This window comes from Ranitomeya variabilis, chromosome 2 (genome assembly GCF_051348905.1).
Source record: "Ranitomeya variabilis isolate aRanVar5 chromosome 2, aRanVar5.hap1, whole genome shotgun sequence".
In the NCBI taxonomy this organism is placed as follows: Eukaryota; Metazoa; Chordata; class Amphibia; order Anura; family Dendrobatidae; genus Ranitomeya; species Ranitomeya variabilis.
Window position 1 is genome coordinate 1,098,113,081 of NC_135233.1, and position 27,396 is coordinate 1,098,140,476.

The following is a 27,396-nucleotide window of genomic DNA, read 5'->3' on the forward strand; positions in this document are numbered from 1 at the left end:
TCTCTTGCTGCTGGTGGCTCATTCCTGGCTGATGACTCAGGATCCTCCACACTGAGGACAGGAGGCTCCCTATAAATATATGAGGATCTCCGAGCTCGCTGCAGACCCTGCACTAATAGCACCAGCCAGACATCTCCAGGTAAGGAAGGAACAAATAATAATAATAATAATAATAATAATAATAATAATAGCCTGTGCCTCATTGTCTGCAGGAGCTACAGGCAGAGTTACCAGAGGTTATTCCTGCACATCATAATGTTCTTACAGGATCCGCAGATTGTTAGGATTTATTATCCTTTCTGTAGCGCTGACATAAGCCGGAACAATGTACATAATCTGTCTGCAGCGCTGCATCCTAGAAGTGATACATTGTAACTAGTCTATTTATTACATGATGGATTTACATCAATTACCTGCAGTCCTATGTAACACCACAGATAACACAGTGATAACTCTCTGAGTACAGATAATGTAGTAGATGTCACCTGCAGTCCTATGTAACACCACAGATAACACGGTGATAACTCTCTGAGTACAGATAATGTAGTAGATGTCACCTGCAGTCCTATGTAACACCACAGATAACACAGTGATAACTCTCTGAGTGCAGATAATGTAGCAGATGTCACCTGCAGTCCTATGTAACACCACAGATAACAGTGATATCTCTGAGTACAGATAATGTAGTAGATGTCACCTGCAGTCCTATGTAACACCACAGATAACACAGTGATAACTCTCTGAGTACAGATAATGTAGAAGATGTCACCTGCAGTCCTATGTAACACCACATATAACACAGTGATAACTCTCTGAGTACAGATAATGTAGTAGATGTCACCTGCAGTCCTATGTAACACCACAGATAACAGTGATATCTCTGAGTACAGATAATGTAGTAGATGTCACCTGCAGTCCTACGTAACACCACAGATAACACAGTGATCACTCTCTGCCCCTTATTATCAGACTCCTGCCCCTTATTCTCCACACTTCTGCCCCTTATTCTCCACTCTCCTGCCCCTTATTCTCCACTCTCCTGCCCCTTATTCTCCACACTCCTGCCCCTTATTCTCCAGACTCCTGCCCCTTATTCTTCACACTCCTGCCCTTATTCTCCACACTCCTGCCCCTTATTCTCCACGCTCCTGCCCCTTATTCCCCACACTTCTGCCCCTTATTCTCCACACTTCTGCCCCTTATTCTCCACTCTCCTGCCCCTTATTCTCCACTCTCCTGCCCCTTATTCTCCACACTCCTCCCCCTTATTCTCCAGACTCCTGCCCCTTATTCTCCACACTCCTGCCCCTTATTCTCCAGACTCCTGCCCCTTATTCTTCACACTCCTGCCCTTATTCTCCACACTCCTGCCCCTTATTCTCCACTCTCCTGCCCCTTATTCTCCAGACTCCTGCCCCTTATTCTTCACACTCCTGCCCTTATTCTCCACACTCCTGCCCCTTATTCTCCACACTTCTGCCCCTTATTCTCCACACTTCTGCCCCTTATTCTCCACACTTCTGCCCCTTACTCTCCACACTCCTCCCCCTTATTCTCCACACTTCTGCCCCTTATTCTCCACACTTCTGCCCCTTATTCCCCACACTCCTCCCCCTTATTCTCCACACTTCTGCCCCTTATTCTCCACACTTCTGCCCCTTATTCTCCACACTCCTGCCCCTTATTCTCCACTCTCCTGCCCCTTATTCTCCACACTTCTGCCCCTTACTCTCCACACTCCTCCCCCTTATTCTCCACACTTCTGCCCCTTATTCTCCACACTTCTGCCCCTTATTCCCCACACTCCTCCCCCTTATTCTCCACACTTCTGCCCCTTATTCTCCACACTTCTGCCCCTTATTCTCCACACTCCTGCCCCTTATTCTCCACTCTCCTGCCCCTTATTCTCCACACTTCTGCCCCTTATTCTCCAGACTCCTGCCCCTTATTCTCCAGACTCCTGCCCCTTATTCTCCAAACTCCTGCCCCTTATTCTCCAGTCTCCTGCCCCTTATTCTCCAGACTCCTGCCCCTTATTCTCCACTCTCCTGCCCCTTATTCTCCAGACTCCTGCCCCTTATTCTCCAGACTCCTGCCCCTTATTCTCCAGACTCCTGCCCCTTATTCTTCACACTCCTGCCCTTATTCTCCACACTCCTCCCCCTTATTCTCCACACTTCTGCCCCTTATTCTCCACACTTCTGCCCCTTATTCCCCACACTCCTCCCCCTTATTCTCCACACTTCTGCCCCTTATTCTCCACACTTCTGCCCCTTATTCTCCACACTCCTGCCCCTTATTCTCCACTCTCCTGCCCCTTATTCTCCACACTTCTGCCCCTTACTCTCCACACTCCTCCCCCTTATTCTCCACACTTCTGCCCCTTATTCTCCACACTTCTGCCCCTTATTCCCCACACTCCTCCCCCTTATTCTCCACACTTCTGCCCCTTATTCTCCACACTTCTGCCCCTTATTCTCCACACTCCTGCCCCTTATTCTCCACTCTCCTGCCCCTTATTCTCCAGACTCCTGCCCCTTATTCTCCAGACTCCTGCCCCTTACTCTCCACACTCCTGCCCCTTACTCTCCACACTCCTGCCCCTTATTCTCCACACTCCTGCCCCTTATTCTCCAGACTCCTGCCCCTTATTCTTCACACTCCTGCCCTTATTCTCCACACTCCTGCCCCTTATTCTCCACACTCCTGCCCCTTATTCTTCACACTCCTGCCCTTATTCTCCACACTCCTGCCCCTTATTCTCCACACTTCTGCCCCTTATTCTTCACACTCCTGCCCCTTATTCCCCACACTCCTGCCCCTTATTCTCCACACTCCTGCCCCTTACTCTCCACACTCCTGCCCCTTACTCTCCACACTCCTGCCCCTTATTCTGCACACTCCTGCCCCTTATTCTCCACACTCCTGCCCCTTATTCCCCACACTCCTGCCCCTTATTCCCCACACTCCTGCCCCTTATTCTCCACACTCCTGCCCCTTACTCTCCACACTCCTCTCCCTTATTCTGCACACTTCTGCCCCTTATTCTCCAGACTCCTGCCCCTTATTCCCCACACTCCAGCCCCTTATTCTCCAGACTCCTGCCCCTTATTCTCCAGACTCCTGCCTCTTATTCTCCAGACTCCTGCCTCTTATTCCCCAGACTCCTGCCCCTTATTCTCCACACTTCTGCCCCTTATTCTCCACACTCCAGCCCCTTATTCTCCAGACTCCTGCCCCTTATTCTCCAGACTCCTGCCTCTTATTCTCCAGACTCCTGCCCCTTATTCTCCACACTTCTGCCCCTTATTCTCCAGACTCCTGCCCCTTATTCTCCAGACTCCTGCCCCTTATTCTCCACACTCCTGCCCCTTATTCTCCACACTTCTGCCCCTTATTCTCCAGACTCCTGCCCCTTATTCTCCACACTCCTGCCCCTTATTCTCCACACTTCTGCCCCTTATTCTCCAGACTCCTGCCCCTTATTCCCCAGACTCCTGCCCCTTATTCTCCACACTCCTGCCCCTTATTCTCCAGACTCCTGCCCCTTATTCCCCAGACTTCTGCCCCTTATTCTCCACACTTCTGCCCCTTATTCTCCACACTTCTGCCCCTTATTCTCCAGACTCCTGCCCCTTATTCCCCAGACTCCTGCCCCTTACTCTCCACACTTCTGCCCCTTATTCTCCAGACTTCTGCCCCTTATTCTCCAGACTCCTGCCCCTTATTCTCCACACTTCTGCCCCTTATTCTCCAGACTTCTGCCCCTTATTCCCCAGACTCCTGCCCCTTATTCTCCAGACTCCTGCCCCTTATTCTCCAGACTTCTGCCCCTTATTCCCCAGACTCCTGCCCCTTATTCTCCAGACTCCTGCCCCTTATTCTCCACATTTCTGCCCCTTACTCTCCACACTCCGGCCCTTTCCTCGGCAGTTGGATTGCAGCTTCTGGTCAGATCCTGATTGATGGCCGCCCGTCAGAGCTCGGAGTTGTCTCAATTTCTGGGTTTTGTCACTTTTTGTGGTTTGATCCAAGTTTCTCGTTGAGATCTGATTTTTTCCCTGGACCCAATATTTTGCTTAGTTCTCACTTTTTCCTGGTGACCTGGTCTCCTTCATAAGGGAAAAGTCATCAACATCACATTGTCCTGGATGATGGGAGAAGTTGTTCTTGTAGGAAGATTAGATCCCATTCTTTATTCATGGCCTTTTTAGGTGTAATATTGAGAGACCCCTCCATGGATGAGAAGCCCGGACATGAGTGGTCTCAGGAGGCCTCACTAATGGAGGCACAAAGTTCTTTGTCACCAGACATGGTCACGTGCAGCCGCCTCAGGGAGAACATCTGGGGATGACAACCCCCACCATCCCGCCGGCAGCCGGGAATAGGAGGAAAGCAAACAGTGTGAAAATATCAGACACCCCTCTGTCCTCCTCTGGTCACCAGCGGTGGCTGCAACATGTGATTACTGGAGATCCCAATCCCTGCAGGTGGCAGATAACAGGGAGTAATAGACTGGATTCCCATGTCCCATCACCTGAATAAAGTGGCTGATAACAGAGAATAATAGGGTATTTTATCCCTCCCTACTGTGGAGTTATGAATCCTGTCTGGAGCCCATGGCGTCGGCGGTGCCCCCTCAGGTGCCAGTAAGCGGATTTTTCCACACATCCTACCAGTAAATGAGTTACATAATTTTCTGGTAACAGGTTACATAATCGGCGTGTGTCATCCCCCGCAGTTGTGACCCCTGCTGGACTCTTAATAACAAGCACAAGTATGGGCACCGGGGGCGACAACGTCTGAACACAGATTACAGTGCGTCCTCGCCTCCTACTTCTCCTCCTGGACGTCAGTCACTGCTGTTCTAGGATTGCATTCATGAACCAGGAGGCTCTGGATGAGTGATGGTGGGGAGCTTACTAGATAGTGGAGAGTGCTAGGATGTGGAACAGACCCTGGGAAAAGGCAATGATAGTGCGCCCCCTAACCTGCGGACTGTCCGCAGTTGCTGAGTCCAGCATTTATCCCCTGTTCTATATTCTTACATACTTTTTGACTTATGTTTTTGCCCCTTTTTTAATGTAACTGTTTTATTACTCTAATCCTATCACAACCAATAACTCTGATCCCTAGTCCTGACCTAAATACTAAACGTAAGCCTAGTCCTAACCCTTGCTCTAACCCTAGCCCTAACCCTAGTCCTAACTATAGCCCTTATTTTAATTCTAACCTTAGCGCTAATCCAAGTCCTAATCCTCAATGTAACCCAAGCCTTAACCTTAGCCCTAACCCTAGTCCTAAACATATCCTTAACCCTAGTCCTAACCCTAGTCCTAACCCTATATCTAACCCTAATCCTAACCTTAACCCCCGATTCTAGCCCTAACCCTAGTACCAAACCTATCCCTAACCCTAGTCCTAACCCTAGCCCTAACCCTAACCCTAGTACCAAACCTATCCATAACCCTAACCCTAGTCCTAACCCTAGCCCTATCCCTAACCCTAGTCCTAAACCTATCCCTAACCCTAACCCTTGTCCTAACCCTAACCATAGTTTCAAACTTAGTCCTAACCCTAGCCCTAACCCTAACTCTAGCTCTAACTATAGCCATTATTTTAATTCTAACCTTAGCCATAACCCAAGTCCTAATCCTCACTGTAACCCTAGCCCTAACCTTAGTCTTAATACTAACCCTAACTTTAACCTTATTCTTAACCTAAGTCCTAACCATAGTCCTGACCCTAGCTCTAATTTTAGTTCTAACATTAGCTCTAATTCTCATCCTAATCCTAACCTTAATCTTAGTTCTAAACCTAGCCCTAACACTTGTGGCACAAGGAATGGGCAAAAATTCTGTGCAGTCATAGAAGTAGGCGCCCTGGTCAGCTATCACTGTGGGGAGGACACGGGAAGAAGGTGCTTATGGTCCAGCATGTGACACGATCCCGCATTGGATTTCCTTACGGGTTTTCCTGTCTGTATGGGCACTTGCCTATATATATATATATATATATATATATATATACAGTACATAGGTTCATAGGTTCATATCTTGTACTTTGTCATATTTGTGTAACTTTCTTGAGATCTGTAGGTACCGTACTCATTTAGCCTTTGTGGAATTTTCTTATTTGCTTGCTATCCCAGCGCAGGTTGCCTTACTCATTTTATTCCCAGCGAGCACAGTGGAGGAGGACGGTCAGTCCTTACATGGGCTTTCTGTTGTTGCATTTTACCCTTTTTTAATTTGTTTTTATCTTTGTGTTTATCTTGTTACATAATACAATTGTTGGATTGTTATCTCCATGGTGATCATTCTTTACTCCTTACTCAGCTCATCGCTATCCCCTTAAGTGTGTGGTTTGTGACCTCGTTATTTATTTTTGAGCTCCCTCAGGCTTTTTGCTTCATCAACGATCCTGCACTGTATGAATATCGCCAGATAGACTCCTACCCTCCGCCGCTCATTATTTCTTCTACATTGCTTCTAGAGTCCAGAGATGAAGTCGTTTTCCATCTTCCTTCTCCTGGTCGTCCTTCTGTCTGGAGCCACTGAGGCCCTGGTCCGCTCAGAAAGCCTGAAACGTAAGTATACCATCTCCAGCCATACAATGCCAAATAATACTATGTATACAGTGGGTACAGAAAGTATTCAGACCCCTTTAAATTTTTCACTCTGTTTCATTGCAGCCATTTGGTAAATTCAAAAAAGTTCATTTTTTCTCATTAATGTACACTCTGCACCCCATCTTGACTGAAAAAAAACAGAAATGTAGATTTTTTTTGAAAATTTATTAAAAATCAAAAACTGAAATATCACATGGTCATAAGTCTTCAGACCCTTTGGTCAGACACTCATATTTAAGTCCCATGCTGTCCATTTCCTTGTGATCCTCCTTGAGATGGTTCTACTCCTTCATTGGAGTCCAGCTGTGTGTAATTAGACTGATCAGACTTGATTTGGAAAGGCGCACACCTGTCTATATAAGACCTCACAGCTCACAGTGCATGTCAGACCAAATGAGAATCATGAGGTCAAAGGAACTGGCCAAGGAGCTCAGAGACAGAATTGTGGCAAGGCACAGATCTGGCCAAGGTTACAACAGAATTGCTGCAGTACTCAAGGTTCCTAAGAGCACAGTGGCCTCCATAATGCTTAAATGGAAGAAGTTTCAGACCACCAGAAGTCTTCCTAGACCTGGCCATCCAGCCAAACTGAGCAATCATGGGAGTAGAGCCTTGGTGAGAGACGTAAAGAAGAACCCCAAGATCACTGTGGCTGAGCTCCAGAGATGCAGTAGGGAGATGGGAGAAAGTTCCACAAAGTCAACTATCACTGCAGATCTTCACCAGTCAGGCCTTTATGGCAGAGTGGACCGACGGAAGCCTCTTCTCAGTGCAAGACATATGAAAGTCTGCATAGAGTTTGCTAAAAACACATGAAGGACTCCCAGAATATGAGAAATAAAATTCTCTGGTCTGATGAGATGAAGATAGACATTTTTGGTGATAATTCTAAGCAGTATGTGTGGAGAAAACCAGGCAGTGCTCATCACCTGCTCAATACAATCCCAACAGTGAAACATGGTGGTGGCAGCATCATGCTATGGGGGTGCTTTTCAGCTGCAGGGACAGGATGACTGGTTGTCATTGAAGGAAACATGAATGTGGCCAAGTACAGAGATATCCTGGATGAAAACCTCTTCCAGAGGCTCTGGACCTCAGACTTGCCTGAAGGTTCACCTTCCAACAAGACAATGACCCTAAGCATACAGCTAAAATAACAAAGGAGTGGCTTCAGAACACCTCTGTGACCATTCTTGACCGGCCCAGCCAGAGTCCTGACCTAAACCCAATTCTCTGGAAAGACCTGAAAATGGCTGTCCACCAATGTTTACCATCCAACCTGACGGAACTGGAGAGGATCTGCTTTTCCAGCATTTCCCACAGATGATTGATCAATATCTGGGGGCTTTGGAGACAAATCATCACCTGGGTTATTGGACCATTCCTGGACAACTGTTATACTGAAAGTGCAGCACCCCAGGTCACCGGTTGCTGCAGTGATGTTACTTTTTCTTCGGGGAAGGTGATGTCATGCTCAGAGGCAAAGGAGTTCTCTTCACCAGGTAAAGCATTTACATGCAACACATTCTGGATCCAGGCCAGGAGGGGGAGCTCATGACTCGGATTCAGGGGAGCTTCCCTAGGCTTTATGTTTTCCTGGTTTGGAGGAGGAGCTAGGTTAGTTGTAGTGAGACACTGAAGTGGAAGGACGTCTGGAGCAGACGTGAGAGGTCTGGCAGCGACGTGGACCTGAAGCCTCTGGAAAGGAGCAACAACCTGAAGGGTTGTATGTGGAATTGCCGGAAGGGAAGGAGCATTAGAAAGAGACAGAGCTCAGAGGTGAACTGTGGCTGGGCACCCTCAGAGACAGTGAGCGCAGAGCATATCTTGCCAGCAAGCTTAAGGCCGCATGGACCTCACACACAAGCACTACTTGGAAAGGCTCACGGACCTCTACTGGTTCAGGAGGACTCCCACTTGCCTCTGAGTCGGCCGGACCACCATCAATCAGTGCCTGGTACCCTGGACTGTGGCCTGTCACCCACAAGTAAACCAGGTAAAGACTTATCACTTGTCCCCTCCATTTATTCACCGGCTACACCATCTACGCCACACACCATAGGACCCTTGGGGACCCCGCTTCACCTGTGGGAAGTGTAACATCTGGGCTGCTGCAACATCCCCCGGGGGACCCCTTTAATGGAGCGTCGATCCCCCTATTGACCGAACTCCACAGGTAGCGTCACGACAAACATTGAACATTAACCCCTTTAACGTTGATGCCCAGGGCTACGGACCGGGTCGCAGCCACCGTGACATCCCCTTTTTGCGACCAGACCTGGTACAGAGTACCCCACTGCCCTGTGGGCGCATCAACTTTTGGCGTCATGAACGGGATTTCGTGCCCTGGCATCGCCGGGTACTCTGCGCCATTGATTACATTGGACTGTGTTATACTGTGTGATATTGAAATATGGCCGCCATTGCTGTACCACGAGGAGAACAGAGAACAGGAAGAGATGTGTTGCCATGGGTGGAGTTCAAGAACCGGCACGAAAGCTGGGTCCACCCCCTACAGAGACTGTAATGTGAAACAAATATGTCCGTCACCAGGACGGGTCTGCCCCCAGAGAGAGCTGGCGGGAAAGTACGTGAGGCACAAAAAAAGAGGAAGCACCTGGAACAGCACGCCAGCAGGATGGCTGCGTGTAACATTTTCAAGTCCCTGGTAAACAACGAAGAAGCGCTGCCAGAACTGAGAGAAACCCTAGAAGATGTCCCCGGTCTGCAGTGGCAAGAAACCTCGGACCTGCAACCTATCCTGGACCCAGAGCTTCCCACCGCAGAGATGGAGGAGCTGGCCCAGCAACTGATGAAGACCCAGATGACAGCGGTGGCCGCCTGGAAAGATTCCCTGGTCCGGAGAATGAAGACCGCCCAGTCGCCACGCCAATACTTACCAGCCGTGTTCCCAGCCCTGGTGGAGTCGGAGAGCGACATGCTGATGCAGATGCCGCGGACAGGAGATCCGGAGCCCGCTCCTACAGCCCCAACAGAGCCAGAAAGCAACACCCTGCCAGAACGTGAGACAACACCGCCGACAGAAAACCTGGACCTCGTGACTGCCTCCCCGACAGAGTCGGAAAGTGAGGCCCAGCCAGAAAGCGAGACGCCGCCAAGCGAGACGCTGACAACTAAGGTGACGACACCGCCGTACCATGCCCTGCAGCCCGCGCATCAACCAGAATTCCTGACCCCAACGGAGGAGGCCAAACAAGACACTGGCACCGGTGAGACAGGTATGGTCACTGCCCCGGTAGCTGAAGACACTTTAGTGGGACCACTAGCACCCCCGCCAACCTTAGTGCTCAAGCAAGTGACAACTGCCATGACTTGGGACTGCATAACTGATGCATGTGACACATTGACTGAGCCCATGATCCCAGTAGCATCGCCCCTGAAGGCATGTAGACCTAAAGAGTCACTACACTGGAAACATCCCAACACAGATCTTATGGGATTCCCTATGGAGGCCCTATCAGCAGCTAAAGGTGTACAATTAGTGGACAAAGATGAATTCTGCAGACAGCAGATCCTAAAACTGGCTAATGAGGAAAGACAGCAACAAACTAAATGGGAGGCCATGGAGCAACAGAACTTAACAGCTAAAGCTCAATCCCGTTTAATTAAACCTGCCAGTAGAGGGCCCATTAGAACTGGAACTGTAGTATCCTTTAATTTGGACAGAGGTTGGGGATTTATCAGAGAGCACTTTGGTCAAGGAGAACTGTTTGTGAATCACAGGAATGTGGAGTCACACCTGTTAAGAGGACACCTTGACCATGATTTGTACCCTGGTGACAAAGTCACTTATACCCAGCACCACGGAGAAAGGGGATACTACGCCCTTCATGTGAAACGGTGCCATGACCCTTATGATCACCCCCGTGTAGCCACTGAAAGTGGAACTGCAACACAGACTCAGGCTCACAAACTTTGGAACTTGAACATTCTTCTAAGGCACTGTTTCTCAACTCCAGTCCTCAAGACCCCAGAACAGGTCATGTTTTCAGGATTTCCGTAGTATTGCACAGGTGATAATTTAATCACCTGCTCAAGCATTAATTCCATCGCCTATGCAATACTAAGGAAATCCTGAAAACATGACCTGTTGTGGGGTCTTGAGGACTGGAGTTGAGAAACACTGTTCTAAGGAGTCACCTGCTGACCCCTGTGTTCATGGACTTCCCCAGTCAGGAAGCTGTACACGCCAGCACCTGCCCTGGAAAAAGCAAATGTAAAGAACATTCATCTGCGTGAAATAACCAATGTAAATATGTTGTTTTGAAGCCTTTTCTTTTGCAGTTCTTATGGACAAGGTGTTTTCCTGGAAACTGATTTTATAAATAGTTGGCACCTGTTAAGGTGCACCCTGGTTCTGCCCATTTGCCGGCGTGGGTGGGACCTTGTTTGCCTTGTTTATATGGTTTCTTTACAGACTCAAACCAGAATTGTATATATGTGTGCCTGTTTTGCTTTTCAGGACTGGAGCAAAACTACCTGGCGCAGAAGAGGACCAGGACTGGTCAATGTGCCTAGTTCCTTTTAAGTTTGCACTTTAACCTGTGTGCACCTGTAATAAAGAGTTATTATATTGTTATGTTATGCAACGTTCAAGAACCGTACCTCCCATAAAGGGATGCTAAAGTTAACCTGTTGATATGCATATCCAAAAATTGTCTTTAACCTGTAATGCTGTTTTTCTTTTCCCAGTCCGGGAGTACTGGTGTTAATGGGGGGGGGTGTCACCTGTTGCTGCAGTGATGTTACCTTTTCTTCGGGGAAGGTGATGTCATGCTCAGAGGCAAAGGAATTCTCTTCACAAGGTAGAGCATTTACATGCAACACATTTTGAATCCAGGCCAGGAGGGGGAGCTCAAGACCCAGATTCAGGGGAGCTTCCCTAGGCTTTATGTTTTCCTGGTTTGGAGGAGGAGCTAGGTTAGTTGTAGGGAGACACTGAAGTGGAAGGACGTCTGGAGCAGACGTGAGAGGTACACAGGCAAAGCACCACAGACACAAGCCAACACAGGCACAGTACACCACAGGTACAGTAAGCAACAGGCACAACACACCACAGGTACAGCATACCACAGGTACAGTACACCACAGTCACAGCACATCACAGGTACAGTACACTACAGTCACAGTGCACCACAGGTACAGAACACCACAGGTACAGTACACCACATGAACAGCACACTACAGGTACAGTACACCACAGGTACAGCACACCATAGGTAAAGTACACCACATATACAGTACGCCACGTGTACAGTACACCACAGATACAGCACACCACAGGTACAGCACACCACAGGCACTGTAAATCCACAGGCACAGTCCAACACAGGTATAGTACACCACAGGTACAATACACAGATACAGTACAGTACACCACAGGCATAGCATACCACAAGTACAGTACACCACAGGCAAAGCCCAACACAGGTACATTACACCACAAGTACAGTAAACAACAGGTACAGTAAACAGCAGGCACAGCACACCACAGGTACAGCACACCACAGATACAGAACACCACAGGTACAGAACACCACAGGTACAGCACACCACAGATACAGAACACCACAGGTACAGAACACCACAGGTACAGTACACCACAGGTACAGTACACCACAGGTACAGAACACCACAGGTACAGAACACCACACGTACAGCACACCACAGGTACAGTACACCACAGGTACAGAACACCACAGGCGTAGCCCAACACAGGTACAGTACACCACATGAACAGCACACTACAGATACAGTACACCACAGATACAGTATGCCACGGGTACAGTAAACAGCAGGCACAACACACCACAGGTACAGTAAACAGCAGGCACAGCACACCACAGGCACAGCACACCACAGGTACAGTACACCACAGGTACAGTAAACAGCAGGTACAACACACCACAGGCACAGCACACCACTGGTACAGCACATCACAGGTACAGTACACCACAGGCACAGTGCACCACAGGTACAGTAAATAGCAGGCACAACACACCACAGGTACAGCACACCACAGGTACAGTAAACAGCAGGCACAGCACACCACAGGTACAGTACACCACAGATACAGTAAACAGCAGGCACAGCACACCACAGGCACAGCACACCACAGGTACAGTGCACCACAGGTACAGTAAACAGCAGGCACAACACACCACAGGTACAGTAAACAGCAGGCACAGCACACCACAGGCACAGCACACCACAGGTACAGTACACCACAGGTACAGTAAACAGCAGGCACAGCACACCACAGGCACAGCACACCACAGGCACAGTACACCACAGGTACAGTAAACAGCAGGCACAGCACACCACAGGTACAGTACACCACAGGCACAGTGCACCACAGGTACAGCACACCACAGGCACAGCACACCACAGGTACAGTACACCACAGGTACAGTAAACAGCAGGCACAACACACCACAGGTACAGTAAACAGCAGGCACAGCACACCACAGGTACAGTACACCACAGGTACAGCACATCACAGGTACAGTACACCACAGGCACAGTGCACCACAGGTACAGTAAATAGCAGACACAACACACCACAGGTACAGCACACCACAGGTACAGTAAACAGCAGGCACAGCACACCACAGGTACAGTACACCACAGGTACAGTAAACAGCAGGCACAGCACACCACAGGCACAGCACACCACAGGTACAGTACACCACAGGTACAGTAAACAGCAGGCACAGCACACCACAGGTACAGTACACCACAGGTACAGTAAACAGCAGGCACAGCACACCACAGGCACAGCACACCACAGGTACAGTAAACAGCAGGCACAGCACACCACAGGCACAGCACACCACAGGTACAGTAAACAGCAGGCACAGCACACCACAGGCACAGCACACCACAGGCACAGCACACCACAGGCACAGCACACCACAGGCACAGTGCACCACAGGTACAGTAAATAGCAGGCACAACACGCCACAGGCACAGCACACCACAGGTACAGTGCACCATAGATACAGCCCACCACAGGTACAGTAAACAAGTACAGTAAATCGCAGGCTCAGCACATGACAGATACAGTAGACCACAGGTGCAGCACATCACAGGTACACAACACCAGAGGCACAGCCTGCTGCAGGCACAATACACCACAGGTTCAGTAAACTAGAGGTACAGCACATCAAAGGCAAAAGGAAAAACTAATCAAAAACATAATGAAAGCAAAGCAAGGATTATCTGCTTGTGTCCAAACTCTACCTGTAGCACCGCCCCCGAGGATCCAAATGTGTATATTTACTATATGAAAATGACAATAATGAATTCAGTGGCAATATTGCAGTATAATGTATATTTCAGTGACTCTTTCAGCTTTTAAGATAAAAATAAAAGAAAGAAAATCATTTTTTACATTTCCCCCAACATTGTCAGAATATAAAAAGTCCTAACAGAAAACGCCATAAAAATACAATTATTATCTTAACTCGATTAAGAAGTAACAATGTAGCTGCCACCTACTGAATTATTCCACATAGCCCCAAAATAGTAGGTGATGCAAGTGCTGGTGACACGCTAAGCTCTGCTACATCTCTCCAATGCAGACATCTCAGAGGAGGGCAGTAAGTACATCACCACCCAGTTTGAGAGTGCCATGAACGGAGTGAGACAGATGAAGCTGCTCATGGACCAGTCTGGACAGGAGCACCAGGAGATGCTGCGCTCCCTGGAGGAAACCAAGAGGAATAAGGAGGTCAGTGCCGACCCATGGGAACCAGGTTCATGATGATCAAGCAGCAAGAGTGTTTCAGGAGACCAGTTCGCGGTCACATTCTGAGAGTGACATAGTGGAAAGAAAAGGGCTCAGAGCAACAGAGTTTTACAGGAAGGGAGTACACTGATCATGTGGGAGGTCACTGTCTGAGAGTTACATACTGGCAATGTGAGGGTCTCCAGCAGAGCAGAGAATTTCAGGAGGGGAATGTGCTGATCATGTAGGAGGGTCAGTCTGAGAGGTACATACTGGAAAGGTGAGGGTCTCCAGCTGCACAGAGCATTTCAGGAGGGGAATGTGCTGATCATGTGGGAGGGTCAGTCTGAGAGGTACATACTGGAAAGGTGAGGGTCTCCAGCAGCGCAGAGTATTTCAGGAGGGGAATGTGCTGATCATGTAGGGAGGTCAGTCTGAGAGATACATACTGGAAAGGTGAGGGTCTCCAGCAGCGCAGAGCATTTCAGGAGGGGAATGTGCTGATCATGTGGGAGGGGCACAGTCTGAGAGGTACATACTGGAAAGGTGAGGGTCTGCAGCTGCACAGAGTATTTCAGGAGGGGAGTGCACTGATCATGTGGGGAGGTCACAGTCAGAGTTACATACTGGAGAGGTGAGGGTCTGCAGCTGCATAGAGTATTTCAGGAGGGGAGTGTGCTGATCATGTGGGAGGTCATTGTCTGACCGTTACATACTGGAGAGGTGAGGGTCTCCAGCTGCACAGAGTATTTCAGGAGGTAACTGTGACCCCACCTATCTGATGTCAGTGCTCCTATCGCTTTGTTTGTAGGACGCCCTCAAAGACGCCCTTGAATCTGAGCAGCAACTTTCGAACAATCAGGAGCTCTGCAATGAGACAGTGCTGGCGCTGTGGGAGGAGTGTAAGCCCTGCTTAAAGCACTCGTGCGTCCGCTTCTACTCCAAGACCTGCCACAGCGGCTCCGGACTGGTCGGACGCCAGGTTGGAATATAACATGAAACCATGACGTACAGACGCAGCAGAGCTGCTGACGTCACACTGCTCCTATAACACTGACTCAGCTCTGCTACATCTGTTTTAGTATAAAATTTTACTTTTCATTTTTGAAGGGGCCAAATACTGAGGTGGGGGATGTGATATGTGATAAGTTGCGATCCTGGAGATAGATTTTGGCAGTTATGTAGAAGTCGTCAACCAGATCCCCCAATCTTTTAAATGGCAATGAATAGTGAATGTGACTTGAAATGCAGTGACTTGTGAAAGTATTCACCCCCATTGGCTTTTTACCTATTTTGTTACATTACAACCTGAGTGTAAATATTTTTGTAATCCAATATGTGTGTGTGATACATCAGCACTAAATAGTCTAAGTTGGTAAAGTGAGAGAAATATCGGCATAAATTAAATTCATAGGATCAAATAACTAAAAATTGGCATGTGCATATGTATTCACCCCTTTTGTTATAAACCCCTAAAAAGTTCTGGTGCAAGCAATTCCCTTCATAAGTCCCATGCTTAGTGACAGGGCATCCCCCTGTGTGCAATCTAGGTGTCACATGTCCATTAGTATATACACTTTACCTTATCTGAAAGGCCACAGAGGCTGCAACACCATTAACAAGAGACGCCATTAACAAAACACCACCATGAAGACCAAGAGGATCTCCAAACAACACCATGAAGACCAAGGACATCTCCAAACACCATGAACACTGAGGAGATGTCCACACAACGCCATGAAGACCAAGGAGATGTCCAAACAACACCATGCAGACCAAGGTGATCTCCCTACAGCACCATGAAGACCAAGGAGATCTCCAAAGAACACCACGAAGACCAAGGAGATGTCCAAACAACACCATGAAGACTAAGGAGATGTCCAAACAACACCATGAAGACAAAGGAAAGCTCCAAACAACACCATGAAGACATAGGAGATCTCTAAACAACACCATGAAGACCTAGGAGATCTCCAAACAACACCATGAAGACCAAGGAGATCTCCAAACAACACCATGAAAACCAAGGAGATCTCCAAACAACACCATGAAGATCTAGGAGATCTCCAAACAAGTCAAGGACTAAGTTGTACAGAAGTACAAGTCAGGGTTGGGTTATAAAAAATAATAAAATCTCTGATGATCCCCAGTCCACCATCAAATCCATTATCATCAAATGGAAAGAACATGGTACCACAATAACCCTGCCAAGAGAGGGCCGCCCACCAAAACTCTTAGCTCAGGCAAAGAGGGCATTAATCACAGAAGCAGAACAGAGACCAAAAGGTAACCCTGAAGGAGCTGCAGAGTTCCCAGGCAGAGTGGAGTATCTGTCCATACAACCACAATAAACCATACACACCACAGAGGTGGTCTTTATGGAAGAGTGGGCAGAAAAAAGCCTTTACTTACACACAAAAATTGTAAGGCTTGTTTTGAGTTTGCCAAAAGACTCCCCGAATGTATGGATAAAGGTGCTGTGGTCAGATTAGACCAAAATTGAAATTTTTGACCACCAAGGCAAACGCTATGTATGGCACCAAACCAACACAGCTCATCACCCCAAGAACACCATCCGCACAGTGAAACATGATGGTGGCAGCATCATGCTGTGGGATGTTTTTCAGTAGCAGGGTCAGGTAACATGGTCCGAATCAAGGGGAAGATGGATGGTGCAAAATATAGGGATATTATTGAGCAAAACCTGTTTCAGTCTATCAGTGATTTGAGATTGTGATGGAGGTTCACCTTCCATCAAGACAATGACCCAAAGAATACTGCTAAAGGAACACTCGAATGGTGTAAGGGGAAACATGTAAATATTTTGGAGCGGCCGAGTCACAGCCTAGACCTTAGTCCAATGGAGAATCTGTGGTCAGACGTGAAGATCGCTGTTCACCAGAGGAAACATCTAAAGTGAAGGAGCCGGAGCATTTTTGCCTTGCGGAATCGGCAAAAATCCCAGTGGCCAGAAGTGGAAATCTCAGAGACTTATCCAAAGCGACTGCAGCTGTAATTGCTGCAAAGGAGGCTCTACAAAGTACTGACTTTAGGGGGGTGAATGGTTATGGACACTGAAGTTCTCAGTTATTTTGTCCTACTTGTTGTTTGCTTCACAATAAAAAGAAAACCAAATGTTCACCGTTGTCGGCATGTTCTTTACATGACCTGATGCCAACCCTCAAAAAAAAATTGAAATTCTAAGTTGTAAGGTAGCACAACTTGAAAAATGGGTGTGAATACTTTTGCAAGCCACTGTAGATAACTACACTGAAAAAGATAAAGCTGGAAAACAGTGTTACATTACATGTAATATTGCACAGCGCCCCCTTTGGATGCTGGTGATACAGCAGTGCAATACCACACCAGACCACAAGGTGCGCTATTGGAAGGATCTAGCACCTAAAACACAATGCAATTCTCTGTAGTGCCAGCTAGTGGTCATAAAATGTACTGCGCCTATATACATTTCCAGAACAAAGTCATAGTTGTATAGCTAAACAGATTAAAAAAGACACAGTTCATCAAGATCAACCTTTCTCCACCAGATTCTCCACCGCTAGTTTAATTATAACCCACAATAGAATTAGAGAGATGAGCATCCGGCCCTGTTATAAAAGCTGTTATAGTGTCGGTCATTACTACCTCCTGTGGCCGCATTCCACAGTCTGACTGCTCTAACTGTAAAGAACCCTTTCCTATTTAGCTGCCAGAAATGATCCTTGTGGTCCCCACTGCTCCCAGTACAGATCCTTGAGGTCCCTGCTGTTCACAGTCCTGATCGTTGTGGTCCCCACTGCTCCAATTATAGATCCTTGTGGTCTCCATTGCTCCCAGTACAGATTCTTGTGGTCCCCACTGCTCATAGTAATGCTCCTTGTGGTCCACACTGCTCCCAGTACTGATCCTTGTGGTCTTGATTGCTCCCATTATAGATCCTTGTGGTCCCCACTGCTCCCAGTACTGATCCTTGTGCTCCCCACTGCTCATAGTACTGATCCTTGTGGTCCCCACTGCTCCCAGTACTGATCCTTGTGGTCCCCACTGCTCCCAGAACTGATTCTTGTGGTCCCCACTGCTCCCAGTACTGATCCTTGTGGTCCCCACTGCTCATAGTACAGATCCTTGTTGTCTCCACTGTTCCTGGTATTAGTCTTGTGGTCTCCACTGCTTCCGTTACAGATCCTTGTGGTCTCCACTGCTTCCGTTACAGATCCTTGTGGTCTCCACTGCTTCCGGTACAGATCCTTGTGGTCTCCACAGCTCCCAGCACTAATCCTTGTAGTCTCCACTATTGTCTTTGTCCCCTTAACCAGTTTTTTACCCATCTGCATACAGTGTCCCCTAGTCCAGACTTCTGCAGCTTCAGTACAAGGCTGCTGTTGGTACCGTGTCAGAGTCCTGACATTTCCCATCATCTTCACGGCCAACATCCGGATGTGCACTTCTTTCCTCGGAGAGACACATCATGTTGGTTAGACACATCTTTCCTTCATATATGAAGCTGGAGAGCAGAGCATCTTTGGGTGTTCATCGGCCTCAGACATAGTCCATGTGTCCAGTGTTTTCTTCTCTCCACAGTTTGAAGACTTCCTGAACAGATCGTCTCCATTTTCCATTTTCCATAATGGAGATAAGGTGGACGCATTGACCCGGCAGGACGAGCAGCAGCACATGACGCTGGAGGACCTGGAGGATGGGTACAGCATTGTGGAGGACAGCATGGACGAACTCTTCCAGGACAGTATTAAAGCCTTCACCCACATGAAGCCCTTCATCTCCAATCCCTTCCAGGGCTCGTTTAGTTCTCCAGGCTGGAATCCCTTTCCTTTCGAGAGACTGCAGTTTCCCTTCAATAAACAGAGCCGCAGGGAGAGGTCCACGCGCTTCGAACCATTTTTTCCAGGCAACTTTGAGTCTCTTTTTGAGGCTGCAAAGAAGATAATGGAGAGACACAACCAGCTCGCCCGTCAACTCAGTGAGGGAAGAGGTAAGATGTCACGCCATAGAGTCCTTTACACCCTAACTAACCATTTGTGTTAGTGCTGTGTGCTCTGCCTCTGCTGGTAATGGGCAGAGACCAGCAGCAGCTGCAGAAATCTCACTTGAGATTTCTTACAATTTATCAGTCCACAAAGCATTGTCCACACTGGATACAATGTATCCACTAGCTGAGAACAATTATTTCCACTGATCTGATTTGTGAAAGGTTTCTAATCTATTTATGATCAGGAAATTCCACAGATGATAAAATGGTCTGCCGGGAGCTGAGGAGGAACTCTGCCGGCTGCCTGAAGATGATGGACAAGTGTGAAAAGTGCAAGGAGATCCTGGCCATAGGTAATGACCCAGGGGGTAACCATCAAGAATGTGTTCATGGCTAGGCGGGTAAATGATGATGATGATGATGATGATGATAAAGTAAAATATGTGTAAATGATGATGATATACAAAGTAAATTGGAAGTAATGTTGACATAGATGCAGATGATGTAGATAATGATGGTGGAATGTCTTCTCCCTCATGCAGACTGTACCAGGAAAGATGAAATGTATGGAAAACTAAATGAAAAGTTTGAGGAATCCATTCGTCAGGCTGAGAGGTTCACCAACCAGTACGAGGAGTTACTGCAGAAGGTGCACGAGAAGATGCTCAACGCCACAAATGTTTTAGAAGACCTAAGTGGGCAGTTCGGATGGGTGTCCAAGCTCGCCAATCTCACCGACAGAGACATGAATGGGGTATTCCAAGTATCCACAGTGAGTACAAAGCCTGATATAATCAAAATGGAGAGCGAGTACATATATATAGAGGAAGAAACACCACCTCCTCATCTCGCCCCCTATCTGTCGATGTCCCACAAGGTTCAGTTCTAGGACCCCTGCTCTTCTCCATTTACACCTTTGGCCTGGGACAGCTCATAGAATCTCATGGCTTTCAGTATCACCTCTATGCTGATGACACACAGATCTACATCTCTGGACCAGATATCACCTCCCTACTAACCAGAATCCCTCAATGTCTGTCCACTATTTCATCCTTCTTCTCCGCTAGATTTCTAAAACTTAATATGGACAATACAGAATTCATCATCTTTCCCCCATCTCACGCGACCCCTCAACGGACCTATCCATTACAGTAAACGGCTGCCCACTGTCCCCAGTCCCACAAGCTCGCTGCCTCGGGGTAATCCTTGACGCTGATCTCTCCATCACACCACATATCCAAGCCCTTTCCACTTCCTGCTGACTTCAACTCAAAAACATCTTCCGGATGCGAACATTTGTCAACCTAGAATCTGCAAAAACCCTAGTCCATGCCCTCATCATCTCTCACCTGCTCTGTGGCCTCCCCTCGAACACTCTCGCACCCCTCCAATCTATTCTAAACTCTGCTGCCCGACTAATCCACCTATCCCCCCGCTATTCCCCGGCTTCTCCCCTCTGTCATTCCATGCACTGGCTCCCCATTACCCAAAGACTCCAGTTCAAAACCCTAACCATGACATACAAAGCCATCCACAACCTGTCTCCTCCATACATCTGTGACCTCGTCTCCCGGTTCTTTCCTGCACACAACCTCCGATCCTCACAAGATCTCCTTCTCTACTCCCCTCTTATCTCCTCTTCCCACAATCGCATCCAAGACTCTCGCGTATCACCCCTACTCTGGAACCCTCTACCACAACACATCAGACTCTCGCCTACCATTGAAACCTTCAAAAAGAGCCTGAAGACCCACCTCTTCCGACAAGCCTACAACCTGCAGTAACCACCGATCGACCAAACTGCTGCATGACCAGCTCTATCCTCACCTACTGTATCCTCACCCATCCCTTGTAGATTGTGAGCCTTCGTGGGCAGGGTCCTCTCTCCTCCTGTACCAGTTATGACTTGTATTGATTAATATTATTGTACTTGGTTTTTATAATGTACACCCTCCTCACATGTAAAGCGCCATGGAATAAATGGCGCTATAATAATAAATAATAATAATAATAGTAGTTATATTCTTGTACATAGGGGGCAGTATTATAGTAGTTATATTCTTGTACATAGGGGCAGTATTATAGTAGTTATATTTTTGTACATAGGGGGCAGTATTATAGTAGTTATATTCTTGTACATAGGAGCAGTATTATAGTAGTTACATTCTTGTACATAGGAGCAGTATTATAGTAGTTATATTCTTGTATATAGGAGCAGTATTATAGTAGTTATATTCTTGTATATAGGGGCAGTATTATAGTAGTTATATTCTTGTACATAGGGGCAGTATTATAGTAGTTATATTCTTGTATATAGGGGCAGTATTATAGTAGTTATATTCTTGTACATAGGAGCAGTATTATAGTAGTTATATTCTTGTATATAGGGGCAGTATTATAGTAGTTATATTCTTGTACATAGGGGCAGTATTATAGTAGTTATATTCTTGTACATAGGAGCAGTATTATAGTAGTTATATTCTTGTACATAGGGGCAGTATTATAGTAGTTATATTCTTGTATATAGGGGCAGTATTATAGTAGTTATATTCTTGTACATAGGAGCAGTATTATAGTAGTTATATTCTTGTATATAGGGGCAGTATTATAGTAGTTATATTCTTGTACATAGGGGCAGTATTATAGTAGTTATATTCTTGTACATAGGAGCAGTATTATAGTAGTTATATTCTTGTATATAGGGGCAGTATTATAGTAGTTATATTCTTGTACATAGGAGCAGTATTATAGTAGTTATATTCTTGTACATAGGGGCAGTATTATAGTAGTTATATTCTTGTACATAGGGGCAGTATTATAGTAGATATATTCTTGTACATAGTGGGCAGTATTATAGTAGTTATATTCTTGTATATAGGGGCAGTGTTATAGTATTTATATTCTTGTACATAGGGGGCAGTATTATAGTAATTATATTCTTGTACATAGGGGCAGTATTATAGTAGATATATTCTTGTACATAGGGGCAGTATTATAGTAGTTATATTCTTGTACATAGGGGGCAGTATTATAGTAGTTATATTCTTGTACATAGGGGCAGTATTATAGTAGTTATATTCTTGTACATAGGAGCAGTATTATAGTAGTTATATTCTTGTACATAGGGAGCAGTATTATAGTAGTTATATTCTTGTACATAGGAGCAGAATTATAGTAGTTATATTCTTGTACATAGGGGGCAGTATTATAGTAGTTATATTCTTGTACATAAGAACAGTATTATAGTAGTTATATTCTTGTACATAGGGGCAGTATTATAGTAGTTATATTCTTGTATATAGAGGGCAGTATTATAGTAGTTATATTCTTGTACATAGGGAGCTGTATTATAGTAGTTATATTCTTGTACATAGGGAGCAGTATTATAGTAGTTATATTCTTATACATAGGAGCAGTATTATAGTAGTTATATTCTTGTACATAGGAGCAGTATTATAGTAGTTATATTCTTGTACATAGGGGCAGTATTATAGTAGTTATATTCTTCTACATAGGGGCAGTATTATAGTAGTTATATTCTTGTATATAGGGGGCAGTATTATAGTAGTTATATTCTTGTACATAGGGGCAGTATTATAGTAGTTATATTCTTGTACATAGGGGCAGTATTATAGTAGATATATTCTTGTACATAGTGGGCAGTATTATAGTAGTTATATTCTTGTATATAGGGGCAGTGTTATAGTATTTATATTCTTGTACATAGGGGGCAGTATTATAGTAATTATATTCTTGTACATAGGGGCAGTATTATAGTAGATATATTCTTGTACATAGGGGCAGTATTATAGTAGTTATATTCTTGTACATAGGGGGCAGTATTATAGTAGTTATATTCTTGTACATAGGAGCAGTATTATAGTAGTTATATTCTTGTACATAGGGGCAGTATTATAGTAGTTATATTCTTGTACATAGGAGCAGTATTATAGTAGTTATATTCTTGTACATAGGGGGCAGTATTATAGTAGTTATATTCTTGTACATAAGAACAGTATTATAGTAGCTATATTCTTGTACATAGGGGCAGTATTATAGTAGTTATATTCTTGTATATAGAGGGCAGTATTATAGTAGTTATATTCTTGTACATAGGGAGCAGTATTATAGTAGTTATATTCTTGTACATAGGGAGCAGTATTATAGTAGTTATATTCTTGTACATAGGAGCAGTATTATAGTAGTTATATTCTTGTACATAGGGGCAGTATTATAGTAGTTATATTCTTGTACATAGGAGCAGAATTATAGTAGTTATATTCTTGTACATAGGAGCAGAATTATAGTAGTTATATTCTTGTACATAGGGGGCAGTATTATAGTAGTTATATTCTTGTACATAAGAACAGTATTATAGTAGTTATATTCTTGTACATAGGGGCAGTATTATAGTAGTTATATTCTTGTACATAGGGAGCAGTATTATAGTAGTTATATTCTTGTACATAGGGAGCAGTATTATAGTAGTTATATTCTTATACATAGGAGCAGTATTATAGTAGTTATATTCTTGTACATAGGAGCAGTATTATAGTAGTTATATTCTTGTACATAGGGGCAGTATTATAGTAGTTATATTCTTGTACATAAGAACAGTATTATAGTAGTTATATTCTTGTACATAGGGGCAGTATTATAGTAGTTATATTCTTGTACATAGGGGGCAGTATTATAGTAGTTATATTCTTGTATATAGGACCAGTGTTATAGTATTTATATTCTTGTACATAGGGGGCAGTATTATAGTAATTATATTCTTGTACATAGGGGCAGTATTATAGTAGTTATATTCTTGTACATAGGGGCAGTATTATAGTAGATACATTCTTGTACATAGGGGCAGTATTATAGTAGTTATATTCTTGTACATAGGGGGCAGTATTATAGTAGTTATATTCTTGTACATAGGAGCAGTATTATAGTAGTTATATTCTTGTACATCGGGAGCAGTATTATAGTAGTTATATTCTTGTACATAGGGGCAGTATTATAGTAGTTATATTCTTGTACATAGGAGCAGTATTATAGTAGTTATATTCTTGTACATAGGGGGCAGTATTATAGTAGTTATATTCTTGTACATAAGAACAGTATTATAGTAGTTATATTCTTGTACATAGGGGCAGTATTATAGTAGTTATATTCTTGTATATAGAGGGCAGTATTATAGTAGTTATATTCTTGTACATAGGGAGCAGTATTATAGTAGTCATATTCTTATACATAGGAGCAGTATTATAGTAGTTATATTCTTGTACATAGGAGCAGTATTATAGTAGTTATATTCTTGTACATAGGGGGCAGTATTATAGTAGTTATATTCTTGTACATAAGAACAGTATTATAGTAGTTATATTCTTGTACATAGCGGCAGTATTATAGTAGTTATATTCTTGTATATAGAGGGCAGTATTATAGTAGTTATATTCTTGTACATAGGGAGCAGTATTATAGTAGTTATATTTTTGTACATAGGAGCAGTATTATAGTAGTTATATTCTTGTACATAGGGGCAGTATTATAGTAGTTATATTCTTGTACATAGGAGCAGTATTATAGTAGTTATATTCTTGTACATAGGGGCAGTATTATAGTAGTTATATTCATGTACATAGGAGCAGTATTATAGTAGTTATATTCTTGTACATAGGGGCAGTATTATAATAGTTATATTCTTGCACATAGTGGCAGTATTATAGTAGTTATATTCTTGTACATAGGGGCAGTATTATAGTAGTTATATTCTTGTACATAGGGGCAGTATTATAGTAGTTATATTCTTGTACATAGGAGCAGTATTATAGTAGTTATATTCTTGCACATAGGGAGCAGTATTATAGTAGATATATTCTTGTACATAGGAGCAGTATTATAGTAGTTATATTCTTGCACATAGGGGCAGTATTATAGTAGTTATATTCTTGTACATAGGGGCAGTATTATAGTAGTTATATTCTTGTACATAGCGGCAGTATTATAGTAGTTATATACCTGTACATAGGGGCAGTATTATAGTAGTTATATTCTTGTACATAGGGGGCAGTATTATAGTAGTTATATTCTTGTACATAGGGTCAGTATTATAGTAGTTATATTCTTGTACATAGGGGCAGTATTATAGTAGTTATATTCTTGTACATAGGGGCAGTATTATAGTAGTTATATTCTTGTACATAGGAGCAGTATTATAGTAGTTATATACCTGTACATAGGGGCAGTATTATAGTAGTTATATTCTTGTACATAGGGAGCAGTATTATAGTAGATATATTCTTGTACATAGGGGCAGTATTATAGTAGTTATATACCTGTACATAGGGACAGTATTATAGTAGTTATATTCCTATATTTAGGGTCACATCTATATAATTTTGTGTTTTCTCCCGCTTTCAGGCACACTCCAGCAGTGCGGGGGAGCCATCTGAGACCACAGTAACGGTGAATCTTTTTGATTCGGAGCCTTTTACCTTCACTGTTCCCGGCCTTATCCGTATAGAGGATTCAAATTTTGCAGAGCTTGTTGCTGAAGAGGCTTTAAAGAGATTTAAGAAAGAAATCATGTAAGGTTTATTCCATGATGTCGGATATGTAATATGTCATAATCTTCCTAGTTTATAGAATATCGTCCACTTTGTATTATAATGAGGGTGTCTTATAATCCAGTGACTATTTTTATTTTTTAAATCATCCCAGATCGGTCGTCATTCAGCTTTCTATTGGTATTTGAGTGACAGACTCTTTTGTTGGGATTAATATGGGAGTAGATTTGACCTTTTTATAATGTGCTGACATCTGATTGTTCCTTTGTTTCTCCCGCAGCGAGGCCGCCTGATCGGACGCAGTGGGACCATAGCGGCTCCTGAAGCCTCCACCCCCCACGTTCCGATAGATCTCAGCCTTTACCACTTCTGCTCCAGATCCTGGACGCTCATCTCACACTCTCCCCGTACAGCAATATTACCGTATTACTACTGTTATACTACTACTGGTTCTGTCGTTTGCTGCTTTTTTTTGTAGTGACCAAAAATGTAAAAGAAAAATAAAATAAAATAAAAGACCTTTAACATTGGGGGTGTCCTGTATCATCCATCGTCGTCATTAATACTGTGCACACAGTGTATATAAGTATTATTTTATTGGCCCCACGTAACTTTTTCAGCATCATAAAATGCTAAGGTCCATTTAAGAAAAACACATAAATCAGATGGGCCTTGTGTTCCTGTGAAAATGAAAAGTGCTATACCGCTAATCCCCAATGACAATGGCTATAATACTAACATATAGTGCCCACATGTTTATGCCATACACCAGCTGCTAAAATGTGCTGTATGTGAATACATAATGCTGCCCTATAGTGCCGAAATAATAAAACCGTACAATTCCCACACTTTTTGTACTATATAACAGCTACATAATACTGTGAATATATAATACTGCCATATAGTACCTATCAAATTGTACAGACGTGAACCTATAATGCTGCCACAACGTGCCTAAATAATACAACCATATAATTCACACATTTTGTGCACCATATAGCAGTTCACCATACCGTGAAAATATAATACTGCCATATTTTAACTATTAAATTGTACCGTAGTGAATACGTAGTGCTGCCATATAGTGCTTAAGCAATACAACCGTACAATTCTCTCACTTACTTTACTATGTATCCACTACGTAATACTATCATACAGTGAAAACGTAATGCTGTCATATTTTAGCTATTAAATTAGTGAATAAATAATGCTGCTATATAGTGCCTAAATAATACATCCATGGGTGCAGGCGTCCCACTGGGTGTCAGCAGTCTGTGCAACAGACTGAGAAATGGCCGGAGAGAATATTCCGGAGGAGTCAGACTTGTATTTTCCAGTTGTTTTTGGAGTTAAGAGATGAAAAAATATTTGGAATTGGGGCGTGAAGATAAAATCAGGTCTGGAGGAAACTGGAGACAGAGGCTGCGGCTGCAGAGATTCAAGGTGCAAGAAAATCTCTTTATTGTGA

The 27,396-nt window shown here is 44.5% G+C and overlaps 1 protein-coding gene across 1 annotated transcript; it reads left to right on the top strand.

Moving 5' to 3' along the window:
• Positions 1-26,457, top strand: CLU (clusterin). The gene is made up of 9 exons (XM_077291799.1): positions 1-139; positions 6,496-6,589; positions 14,236-14,384; positions 15,193-15,363; positions 18,963-19,371; positions 19,614-19,721; positions 19,911-20,140; positions 25,783-25,949; positions 26,209-26,457. The coding sequence occupies exons 1-9, from the start codon at positions 80-82 to the stop codon at positions 26,219-26,221; spliced, it is 1,401 nt and encodes a 466-aa protein (XP_077147914.1). The 5' UTR covers positions 1-79; the 3' UTR covers positions 26,222-26,457.
• The last annotated feature ends 939 nt before the right edge of the window (positions 26,458-27,396 follow it).

Coding starts and splice junctions, on each gene's coding strand:
- CLU (XM_077291799.1), top strand. CDS start 80: ATGAGGATCTCCGAGCTCGCTGCAGACCCTGCACTAATAGCACCAGCC. Junction 15,364..18,962: donor CCGGACTGGTCGGACGCCAG/GTTGGAATATAA, acceptor TTCTCTCCACAG/TTTGAAGACTTCCTGAACAG. Junction 20,141..25,782: donor GGGTATTCCAAGTATCCACA/GTGAGTACAAAG, acceptor TCCCGCTTTCAG/GCACACTCCAGCAGTGCGGG.